This window comes from Oncorhynchus masou, chromosome 23 (genome assembly GCF_036934945.1).
Source record: "Oncorhynchus masou masou isolate Uvic2021 chromosome 23, UVic_Omas_1.1, whole genome shotgun sequence".
Classification (NCBI taxonomy): Eukaryota; Metazoa; Chordata; class Actinopteri; order Salmoniformes; family Salmonidae; genus Oncorhynchus; species Oncorhynchus masou.
In genome coordinates, this window is record NC_088234.1 from 17,803,219 (window position 1) to 17,815,855 (window position 12,637).

Below are 12,637 nucleotides of genomic sequence, written 5' to 3' on the forward strand. Positions count from 1 at the left end.
CAATAAACTACAGGACAATACTAGACAATAAACTACAGGACAATACTAGACAATAAATGACAGGACGATAAACTACAGGACACTATTAGACAATAAACTAAAGGACAATACTAGACATTGAATTACAGGACAATAGTACACAATAAACTACAGGACAATACAAGACAATAAAATACAGGACAATAAACTACAGGACAATACTAGACAATAAACTACAGGACACTAGTAGACAATAAACAACAGGACACTACTAGACCATAAACTACAAGACAATGCTAGACCATAAACTACAGGACAATCTCAGACAATAAACTACAGGACAATAGCAGGCAATAAACTACCGGACAAGAGTAGACAGTAAATTACAGGACAATAGCAGACAATAAACTATAGGACAAGAGTAGACAACAAACTACAGGACAATAAACTACAGGACACTATTAGACAATAAACTAAAGGACAATACTAGACAATAAACTAAAGGACAATACTCGACAATAAACTACAGGACAATAGTAGACAATAAACTATAGGACATTAGTAGACAATTAACTACAGGACAACAAACTACAGGACACTACTAGACCATAATCTACAGGACAATACTAGACCATAATCTACAGGACAATACTAGACAATAAACTACAGGACAGTAGTAGACAATACATTTGACTCCGTTCCACCTACTCCATTCCAGCCAATACAATGATCCGTCCTGTTATAGCTCCTCCCACCAGCCTCCTCCGGTCCATTTATCTCCCCACACACAGGCAGTCGGATGGTTAAAAAACTGCTTACTGTGTTGGGGATTGTCTGTGTGGGGAGATAAATGGACTAGAGGAGGCTGGTGGGAGGAGCTGTAGGAGGTCAGGCTCATTGTAATGGCTGAAATAGAATAGGCCAAGAGGACATCCTCAAGGTCCGAGGGCGACAGTTTTACATGTCTCTGCCAAGGCTACTTATCATGAGAGGAGGTTGTGTTTCCAAATCACCTCCACTACACCTGACCAACCTGTTCTGTTCTGCAGGGCACGAGAGCATGATGTTGAAAGAGAACATGAATATGGTAGAGAAAAGCGGGAAGGTAAAGGTGTGTGAGTGTGTGCCCTCCCGAGTGGTGAGGTGTGTGTCTGAGCTGATCAAGTATGCTGAGGACCCAGATCCACTGAAGACAAGGGAAGTCATCACCACACTGGGACAACTACTGGAAGGTAAGACACACACTTATACACTCACTAGTGCACCAAGACACCATAATCATGACCCTAGTGATAATGTGTATAATGACTCTAGGTCATGTGAGCAGTAAGGGCGAGATGCTGTGGAACATGGACCCTGAGAGCTGGAAGAGAACCAGCCTGGTGGAGAGAAAGAAGTTCATAGAGACAGTCAGTCTGGAGCTCATCCTCTCCTCAGACAGCTGGACAAAAGACTGGAAGGACAAACGCTGCAACTGCAACGGTAACAAAGGCATTATATTACTCCAACACCAGGTTAGCCCGTTGATCTACAGCCTGCACTCTGAGATATAAAAGGTTATTTTGCTGTCCGTGTGGGAGAGCACTTTGAAGAACCATTATGAGTTTCATGTACTGTTGAACCCCATTAAGTTCCACATCTAACCTTCTCTGAAAAAGGCTCTACATGTAACCAAAAAGGGTTCCAAAAGGATTCTTTGGTTGTCTGTGTGGGAGAACACTTGAACCTTTATGGGTTCCATGTGCTGTCAAACCCCATTAGGTTCCATTTATAACCTTCTGTGGAAAAGGCTCTACATGTACCGAAAAAGGGTTCCACATGAAACCCAAACGGGTTATCAAAGGGTTCTCCCACAGAGACAACTGAAGAACCCTTTATAGGTAGGTAGCACTATGTAGTACTTTTATACTTAGAGGCATTAGACCCTACACCTGCACAGGTAACACTAACTTCCACAATACCACTTCTATTACCTGACTTTGGCTTCATGACTCAAGACCTTGTTAGTTCACTGAGCTGATGACTTGGAGCTGAGGTTTTTACAGAAGGTTTGGGGACCTGGATGTAAAATGCAGTATGGTTATGTGTTAATATGGTCTTAGTGTAAGAGGGTATATGATACTAGGTAGTTATAAACAGTGGACATCTGTATCTAGTACAGCTCCAATAGGGGAGGCTGGTGGGGGGAGAAATCAGAGGACCATGTTATTGTACTGCTTGGGAATGGCATCATGAACGGTATCAAACACATATCAAACATGAGTTTGGTACGATTTCTCAATCCATTCCATCCGTTACAGTGAACCTATTTGAAGACAATGATTTACTGCTGTGCCACAGAGCTTTGCTCAAATCTGTGGAGAAAAGAAACCTCTGATAATCACCCCTTGCTGTTTTTTGCTGACCAGCAGATGTGTTCACTAATGTGCATTGTGAATGGATAAGGAAGCTCAGAGTAATGAACCTATTCTCGACACATTTTGCTGGAAAGCCTCAATGCTTAAGGAAGCTTAGTTTCCCCATCACTAATGCTAACCACTCCAAGTTAAAGGGTGGCTGATAAAGGTCAATCATTTAAACTTTTATGTATAGTTGTGTTATAATTTAGTTCAATTCCAGGCTACTCTTGTACAGAACATTGTTAAGGAGGTATTCTTCCTGATTTGGCCTAGTTTTAGATGGGTTCATTAAGAAATGCTAGCAGCCACGACTGAATTCAAAGTGAGTTGGTTTCGGGGTGTGAATTGATGTGGGTGTGTGATCGCAGATGGGAAGAGTTAGCCAAATTACTTCACCAATTATTGTGGTGTGTGACCGTGGCAAAATAGATTTGACTTAGGGACAGTCAATAAATGTAAAAGACGCAATGACACACCTTTCAGTTCTCAACAAATGCTTTATATGTTTAAATTGAATTTCTACAATTTAAAGTTGGTTTGAGGTTTTTAAGTCATTGAAATTTACCGATGGTCTCTAACTAGCCCTATAGGAATATCCAAAATCAAACCACATTTACCACTGCCATTACTATTTGGTCACGTGCAGCTGCACTCCGAATTGATGATTACTTGTGTGCTGCCAGCTCGTTACAGCATGCACGTTTTGCTATGAGACCGTGTTGTACTGTCACGTTCCCAAACTTTCTCATCATAATGACATGAGATAAATGTTTATTATCTTGTCCTCTCCAGAAAGGGAGAACTGAGATAATTTTTTTACCAGTTGGGAATAATTGAAATTGGTGTGTCTCCCACAGATTCAATCTTTGGGATTGTACTGATCTTTTTCCTTCTGCTCAATAAATGGAAATGGGGAACCACATCCAACTTCCTCTTCGAGATCAAAGGTACAGTAACATCAGACCTCTTCCTAACATGACAGCATAACTAGCATCAGTCATCAGGATCTTCTGTTTCCCTCCAAAATATAAACTTTCTTGGTTCTCTACTCCCCCGCTCTCTCTCTACCCCTCCCCCGCTCTCTCTGTCTACCCCCTTCTCGCTTGCTTTCCTTCTCTACCCTTCCCCGCTCTACCCCCCCCGCTATCTCTCTCTATCCTCCCCTGCTCTCTCGCTCGCTCGCTCTCTCTACACCTCCCCCGCTCACTCTCTCTCCCTCCCCCGCTCGCTCTCTCTCTCTACCCCCCTGCTCGCTCTCTCTCTCTACCCCCCCTGCTCGCTCGCTCTACCCCCTGCTCGCTTGCTCTCTCTACCCTCCCCCACTCACCCTCTCTACCCTTCCCTGATCGCCCTGTCTACCCTCCCCCACTCGCTCGCCCTCTCAACCTTCCCCGCTCGCTCTACCCTCCCTCCCCCGCTCGCTTTCTAACCTCCCTCCCTCCCCCACTCGCTCTCTCTCTCTACCCGCTCACTCGCTCTCTATCCCCCTGTCTCGCTCTATGCCCCCTCACTCTCTAACCCTCCTTTCGCTCTATCTCTCCATCTCCCCAGATGCTAGAGTTCCGGAGAGCATGGCATCCAAAGAGAAGATTCAACTGGTAGACGCTGCGATAAATTTCAATTCTCCCTACCCCCCCGTCCTGCGCACATCGAGGAAGGTCGACCTCATCATCTCCTTGGACTTCAGCGAAGGAGACCCCTTTGAGGCAAACACACACACACAATGTTTATTCCTATTCAAGCCTTTCAGAAAAATATGAAGTGCCTAGTTAGTAGTGACCCTCTCTCTCTCTCCCCTCTAGTGTGCTCTTTAGGTAGATGTGACTCTCTCTCTCTCTTGTGTGCTCTCTAGGTAGTAGTGACCCTCTCTCTCTCTCACACACACACTCTCTAGGTAGTAGTGACCCTATCTCTCTCTCCCCCCTCTCTTGTGTGCTCTCTCGGTAGTAGTGACCCTCTCTCTCTCTCCCCCCTCTCTTACTCACTCTCTAGGTAGTAGTGACCCTATCTCTCTCTTGTGTGCTCTCTAAGTAGTAGTGACCCTCTCTCTCTCTCCTCTCTCTTGCTCACTCTCTAGGTAGTAGTGACCCTATCTCTCTCTTGTGTGCTCTCTAAGTAGTAGTGACCCTCTCTCTCTCTCCCCTCTCTTGCTCACTCACTAGGGAGTAGTGACTAGGGCATGTGTCAAACTCATTCCACGGAGGGAGTGTCTGTGGGTTTTCGCTCCACCCTTGTACTAGATTGATGAATGGTCACTAATTAGAAAAGGAAGTCCCCTCACCTGGTTGTCTAGGTCTTCATTGAAAAACCAAAAACCTGCAGCCACTCGGCCCTCCATGGACTGAGTGACACCCCTGGCCTAGGGAGTAGGGCCTAGTGAGAAGGAAGTAGTGCCTAGGAATTAGGTACTAAGGGCTGGTTTGGAGAAGGACATTGACATAACCATACTACTGATTCTGCTCTTCACAGACGGTGTTTAGTGCCAAAAAGTACGCGGATGAGCTGAAGCTTCCCTTTCCCCCAGTGAAGGAGAGTGTGAGGGAGGAGAAAGACCATCCTCAGGACTGCTACGTTTTTGAGGGGCTACACACTCCCACCATTATGCACATGCCCCTGTTCAACCTGCAGAACTGCCAAGGTCTGTGGTAGTCATCATAGTAGTCAGTGTCTCTCTGTCTATTATCCTTGTCTCTCTGACTACGCCCTTTTCTGACTTAGTTTTTCTCCGTGTCATGTCTTTTCCCTGTATATCTGCACCAACTGTCTGCGTTTTATGATGGCATTAGTATTGTTTATCAGGAGCCACATTTGCTACAGCTACTCTTCCTGTGGTTCACACAAAACACAATGGTAAATCTAAACAAACTTAAAGATACTAAAAACAATTTAGCCCAATGTTGCTAAATATCCCGTGGCTGTCCATGGTAATAATTTCTGTGAACAAGTAAAATGGAAAATGTTGACTCACCCTACTTGTAGACTAGTTGAACACCAATGCCATCCTCGTCTCTTTCATGTTGACATAACGGTCTATGGCTTTTAGTTTTTGTTGTCATAGGCTATCTAGCTAAAATTCTTGCTTGCCTAACTTCCTTGCATGGGCAACCATGACCCAGCTAAATTAGCTAGCTAGTTGACATGAGACTACTAGACATATAGACCCTACAGATGCGTGTGACTCTTGGCGGCAGTGCGTAACCCATCGCCATCTTCACCCATTAAACAGCATAGATTTGTTTTTATTACTTCTAAACAAAACAACTTTTTGGGTTTCTCATACGCTTACAATTATGGTTTGATTCTTGCTTGAACAGTCGCTAAGATTATATTTGGTTGTGATTTTTGCAAAATAACTATTTTCGATGCAGCAGTTTTCTAGAATGCTAACGATCATTGAAATAGCAGGACATTCATACAAACCTTAAAATCCAATTATAATCTAAAAGTAGTGTGAAATGCACTCATAAGCAACATGTAGAGGCTTTTCTTGCTGCCGTTCTATAAGAACTGCCCCTTGTTCTGACACCAGGTTGCACGCCTCGCCCTCGTGTGGGAATGTTTGTAAACACAGAAACAAGTCTATTGAACCTCAATCATGTCAAGCCAGTGGCACAACATATTCATTTATGGTGACATCAGAATCGGCATCAGAATCCTTGGCCTGAAGAGAGAATTAAGTCAAAACCCCATCTCCATCCATGGCTTAGGAAAGGGACTATTTAGCAAGCAAGCTACTGCAGGACATCAACACAAGCAGACCAGAAACTGACGTTTTTCTGAAAATGACGTTTTTCTTAGGAAAGGATTTGATTGGTGTAAATCCAAACTGGCCTCCCTTGGGGTGCGTTTTGCTGCACTGGGATAACCCACAGTTGAGATCAGCTCAATGCTGATAGGATAATTATTTAAAACAATGATAAAGGGAAGTTCAAAATGCTTGCTGGCATCACTCAATCAAATGCTACTGCTGCAACATGTTATACTCTTTGGGTCCAGGCAGCATCAGATGCATGAGCTACACATACTGACACAGAGGGGCGCTGTTTCCCTCCCTCAGATTATTTATCCAGTGAGATTCAGCCACTTACGAAGTGACCTGAAAAGTATAAAAACACAGAAGCTGTGTTTGAATACCCATACTAACATACTGTATACTACATACTTAACGTCTATATATAATTAGTTTACAGTATGCTAAATTAAACTAACGGGATCCTTTCAGTTGAGTGTACTAGCGCTTTGCATGTCGACCAGAAGTTGATGCTGTTGCTATGCAACCGCTTGCTAGCTTGTTAGCATAACAAATTACTAGCTAGACTTTGGGTTTGTTCGTAAATTCAATCGGGAGTGTCAAGGAGTTGTCAGCTTGTCCGTTCGTGAATTCAGAGCGTTTTGCTCTCAGAACACTTTGATTAAGCCTCTTTGCCAACCTTTACTGACACCGGCTACATTCAATTTATTTATTTATTTATATTACTTTTATTTAACCAGGCAAGTCAGTTAAGAACAAATTCTTATTTTCAATGACGGCCTAGGAACAGTGGGTTAACTGCCTGTTCAGGGGCAGAACGACAGAACGACAATGGGTGTTGTCAGATGAGAGTGCTCAGAAATCGGAGTAGATAGCCAGAGTGAATTTACGAATACACCTGCAACACTATACCACTTAGCTAAGCTTTTGAATGACGTGAATAATCAAGTCAATAAACATTGGGCAGTTAGTAAATATACTGCATGTTTGATATATTAGTAGCCAACTAACATTACAGTGGGTAGCTGACATACCTGTTACATAGTGCTGTAATGATAGGCTATTCGGTTTTTATAGCGTAGCTAATAAAATGTAACTTCTTTGAAAGGTCATGACTTTATTACATTGCTGAACATTTTCTTAAGGACACACCTCAAATATGTCCGCCCCTCCCATCTGAGCACAAGCCAGCTGATGTAAGACATGGACATTGTTCTGTTCTCTTCCTAGACGAGGACGAGATTAAGAAGGAGAGGGAGAAGTACAAAACATTCCAGTTTTACTACGGTGCGACGGAGATCGACCACCTCCTGGAGAAGGCCCAGGCCAACATGAGGAACAACAGAGACAGGATCCTGGAACAGATCAAAATGGCCATCCAACGCAGAAAGAAGCGCATGTCAGTGGCTCAATAGTTTTTAATCAGTGGTGGAAAGTGTCTGTACTTTACTATTAATACTTGACAACTTTTACTTCACGACATTCCGAAAGAAAATAATATACTTTTTACTCCATACATTTTCTCTGACTGCCGAAGTTGGCTTGTTACATTTTGAATGTTTAGCAGAACAGAAAAAGTCTAATTCATGCACTTATCAAGAGGACATTCTTGTTCCTCCCTACTGCCTCTGATCTGGCAGACTGATTAGAAGCACCTGCTGTGCATCGGTTGCTCACCTGTGTTCCCTACAAATGCTGTCTTGAATCAAAAGGATTTGTACCTACACACTGGAGAAAGTTGCAGCGTCTGTGTATGTAATCCCTAATGCAGTGAAAATAATAAAAATAATATACAAAATTAATTAAGCTTTATGAGACATCTTTTTGAGTTCAGACACATCACACCCCTTGTTTGTCTGCTTCTGAGAGAGTGCATGAAGACAACTGTGTAGTCTGGAGCGATTTTCTAGGTTAGCTAGCCAGCTATTGTCGTTCTTTTAACGTAACGTTACGTAATCAACACTGCTAGCTAGCCAGCTAGCCCCCGAATAGCAGCACTGTAGAAACTATTACACTCGACGGAACGACTTGATTAGTGTAGTGTCAACAACGCAGCCACTGCCAGCTAGCCTACAAAGTCAACAACGTAGCCACTGCCAGCTAGCCTACTCCAGCAGTACTGTATCATTTCAATCATTTTAGTCAATAAGATTCTTGCTACGTAAGCTTAACTTTCTGAACATTCGAGACGTGTAGTCCACTTGTCATTCGAATCTCCTTTGCATTAGCGTAGCCTCTTCTGTAGCCTGTCAACTATGTGTCTATCTATCCCTGTTCTCTCCTCTCTGCACAGACCATACAAACGCTCCACACCGCGTGGCCGCGGCCACCCTAATCTGGTGGTCCCAGCGCGCACGACCCACGTGGAGTTCCAGGTCTCCGGTAGCCTCTGGAACTGCCGATCTGCGGCCAACAAGGCAGAGTTCATCTCAGCCTATGCCTCCCTCCAGTCCCTCGACTTCTTGGCACTGACGGAAACATGGATCACCACAGATAACACTGCTACTCCTACTGCTCTCTCTTCGTCCGCCCACGTGTTCTCGCACACCCCGAGAGCTTCTGGTCAGCGGGGTGGTGGCACCGGGATCCTCATCTCTCCCAAGTGGTCATTCTCTCTTTCTCCCCTTACCCATCTGTCTATCGCCTCCTTTGAATTCCATGCTGTCACAGTTACCAGCCCTTTCAAGCTTAACATCCTTATCATTTATCGCCCTCCAGGTTCCCTCGGAGAGTTCATCAATGAGCTTGATGCCTTGATAAGCTCCTTTCCTGAGGACGGCTCACCTCTCACAGTCCTGGGCGACTTTAACCTCCCCACGTCTACCTTTGACTCATTCCTCTCTGCCTCCTTCTTTCCACTCCTCTCCTCTTTTGACCTCACCCTCTCACCTTCCCCCCTACTCACAAGGCAGGCAATACGCTCGACCTCATCTTTACTAGATGCTGTTCTTCCACTAACCTCATTGCAACTCCCTCCAAGTCTCCGACCACTACCTTGTATCCTTTTCCCTCTCGCTCTCATCCAACACTTCCCACACTGCCCCTACTCGGATGGTATCGCGCCGTCCCAACCTTCGCTCTCTCTCCCCCGCTACTCTCTCCTCTTCCATCCTATCATCTCTTCCCTCTGCTCATACCTTCTCCAACCTATCTCCTGATTCTGCCTCCTCAACCCTCCTCTCTTCCCTTTCTGCATCCTTTGACTCTCTATGTCCCCTATCCTCCAGGCCGGCTCGGTCCTCCCCTCCCGCTCCGTGGCTCGACGACTCATTGCGAGCTCACAGAACAGTGCTCCGGGCAGCCGAGCGGAAATGGAGGAAAACTCGCCTCCCTGCAGACCTGGCATCCTTTCACTCCCGCCTCTCTACATTTTCCTCCTCTGTCTCTGCTGCTAAAGCCACTTTCTTCCACTCTAAATTCCAAGCATCTGCCTCTAACCCTAGGAAGCTCTTTGCCACCTTCTCCTCCCTCCTGAATCCTCCTCCCCCCCCCCTCCTCCCTCTCTGCAGATGACTTCGTCAACCATTGTGAAAAGAAGGTCGACGAAATCCGATCCTCGTTTGCTAAGTCAAACGACACCGCTGGTTCTGCTCACACTGCCCTACCCTGTGCTCTGACCTCTTTCTCCCCTCTCTCTCCAGATGAAATCTCGCTTCTTGTGACGGCCGGCCGCCCAACAACCTGCCCGCTTGACCCTATCCCCTCCTCTCTTCTCCAGACCATTTCCGGAGACCTTCTCCCTTACCTCACCTCGCTCATCAACTCATCCCTGACCGCTGGCTACGTCCCTTCCGTCTTCAAGAGAGCGAGAGTTGCACCCCTTCTGAAAAAACCTACACTCGATCCCTCCGATGTCAACAACTACAGACCAGTATCCCTTCTTTCTTTTCTCTCCAAAACTCTTGAACGTGCCGTCCTCGGCCAGCTCTCCCGCTATCTCTCTCAGAATGACCTTCTTGATCCAAATCAGTCAGGTTTCAAGACTAGTCATTCAACTGAGACTGCTCTTCTCTGTATCACGGAGGCGCTCCGCACTGCTAAAGCTAACTCTCTCTCCTCTGCTCTCATCCTTCTAGACCTATCGGCTGCCTTCGACACTGTGAACCATCAGATCCTCCTCTCCACCCTCTCCGAGTTGGGCATCTCCGGCGCGGCCCACGCTTGGATTGCGTCCTACCTGACAGGTCGCTCCTACCAGGTGGCGTGGCGAGAATCTGTCTCCTCGCCACGCGCTCTCACCACTGGTGTCCCCCAGGGCTCTGTTCTAGGCCCTCTCCTATTCTCGCTATACACCAAGTCACTTGGCTCTGTCATAACCTCACATGGTCTCTCCTATCATTGCTATGCAGACGACACACAATTAATCTTCTCCTTTCCCCTTCTGATGACCAGGTGGCGAATCGCATCTCTGCATGTCTAGCAGACATATCAGTGTGGATGACGGATCACCACCTCAAGCTGAACCTCGGCAAGACGGAGCTGCTCTTCCTCCCGGGGAAGGACTGCCCGTTCCATGATCTCGCCATCACGGTTGACAACTCCATTGTGTCCTCCTCCCAGAGCGCTAAGAACCTTGGCGTGATCCTGGACAACACCCTGTCGTTCTCAACTAACATCAAGGCGGTGGCCCGTTCCTGTAGGTTCATGCTCTACAACATCCGCAGAGTACGACCCTGCCTCACACAGGAAGCGGCGCAGGTCCTAATCCAGGCACTTGTCATCTCCCGTCTGGATTACTGCAACTCGCTGTTGGCTGGGCTCCCTGCCTGTGCCATTAAACCCCTACAACTCATCCAGAACGCCGCAGCCCGTCTGGTGTTCAACCTTCCCAAGTTCTCTCACGTCACCCCGCTCCTCCGCTCTCTCCACTGGCTTCCAGTTGAAGCTCGCATCCGCTACAAGACCATGGTGCTTGCCTACGGAGCTGTGAGGGGGAACGGCACCGCAGTACCTCCAGGCTCTGATCAGGCCCTACACCCAAACAAGGGCACTGCGTTCATCCACCTCTGGCCTGCTCGCCTCCCTACCACTGAGGAAGTACAGTTCCCGCTCAGCCCAGTCAAAACTGTTCGCTGCTCTGGCCCCCCAGTGGTGGAACAAACTCCCTCACGACGCCAGGACAGCGGAGTCAATCACCACCTTCCGGAGACACCTGAAACCCCACCTCTTCAAGGAATACCTAGGATAGGATAAAGTAATCCTTCTCACCCCCCCCCCCCTTAAATGATTTAGATGCACTATTGTAAAGTGGCTGTTCCACTGATGTCAGAAGGTGAATTCACCAATTTGTAAGTCGCTCTGGATAAGAGCATCTGCTAAATGACTTAAATGTAAATGTAAATGTAGAGTGTGATTGTCCCCTTTTTGATTAGGACTCACTAAACACATCCATTGTTTGATGTCTGAGTGCTGGCGTGTGCCCCTGGCTATCTGTGGAAAATAAAATGGTGCCGTCTGGGTTGCTTAATATAAGGAATATGAAATTGTTTATACTTTTCCTTTTGATACTGTTCCTGGAGATTCTCCCTCCTGTAGGTTTTTGCTCCAGACCTTGTTCCTGGGTTTGGAGTGAAAACCTACAGGAGGGTAGCACTTAAGGAACAGAGTCGGAGAGCCCTGGTCTATATGCTTCGGGCACATAGACTTTTCTTGTTCTCATAGACTAGGGGTATTCAACTCTGACCCTACGAGGTCCGGACCCTGCTGGTTTTCTGTTCTAACTGACAATTAATTGCACCCACCTGCAATTAATTGTCAGTTAGAACAGAAAACCAGCAGGGTCCGGACCTCGTAGTGTCTCAGGTCTCAATCAGTTCCTGATTAGAGGGAATAATGAAAGCAAACGCAGTGACACTGGCTTCGAGGTCCAGAGTTTAGTTTGAGGGTGATAGAGTAATGACTTGTTGACCTTTTAGACTATGTATGCATAACTAAATGTGAATATGCATGTAGGTCTATAGGCCTATATGTTGGTGAATGGGCCTGCATATGTATAGGCCTATACTGGTAGGGCTACATATAGGTGGATAGGCCAACTACATACACTGCATACTGCACATTGGAGTATAGCCTGCATCTCACGTCTCATTTCCTCGACCAGTGCAGCAGCATAATGTGGACACAGACCTCATTACGGACCTCCTGCAGGTACTAATGATCACACTCACTTCCCCTCGTTTCTATTTGGCTGTATGGGTCCGCTGAGGTAGTTGGCGCCAATTGGTTTTTGCAGGAAACCGACTACTGCTGATACCCCACTAGGGGGGACACGGTGGTTAGTGGTACACCCTGGAGTAGAGACAGGGCACTAGGGTCAGTCACTAGAGGGGACACAGTGGTTAGTGGAACATCCTGGAGGAGAGACAGGGCACTAGGGTCAGTCACTAGAGTGGACACGGTGGTTAGTGGTACACCCTGGAGGAGAGACAGGGCACTAGGGTCAGTCACTAGAGGGGACACGGTGGTTAGTGGTACACCCTGGAGGAGAGACAGGGCACTAGGGTCAGTC

The 12,637-nt window shown here is 46.5% G+C and overlaps 1 protein-coding gene across 1 annotated transcript in view; it reads left to right on the top strand.

The window, feature by feature from the left end:
* The window catches only part of LOC135510069 (cytosolic phospholipase A2 gamma-like), a 14,375-nt gene extending 6,444 nt beyond the window's left edge, over positions 1–7,931 (top strand). Inside the window, exons 9-14 of the mRNA XM_064930872.1 lie at positions 1,029–1,211; positions 1,294–1,461; positions 3,236–3,325; positions 3,930–4,084; positions 4,848–5,016; positions 7,360–7,931. Coding sequence (XP_064786944.1) covers positions 1,029–1,211; positions 1,294–1,461; positions 3,236–3,325; positions 3,930–4,084; positions 4,848–5,016; positions 7,360–7,544 — 950 coding nt within the window. The 3' untranslated portion in view covers positions 7,545–7,931. The remainder of the gene's footprint in view (positions 1–1,028; positions 1,212–1,293; positions 1,462–3,235; positions 3,326–3,929; positions 4,085–4,847; positions 5,017–7,359) is intronic.
* The last annotated feature ends 4,706 nt before the right edge of the window (positions 7,932–12,637 follow it).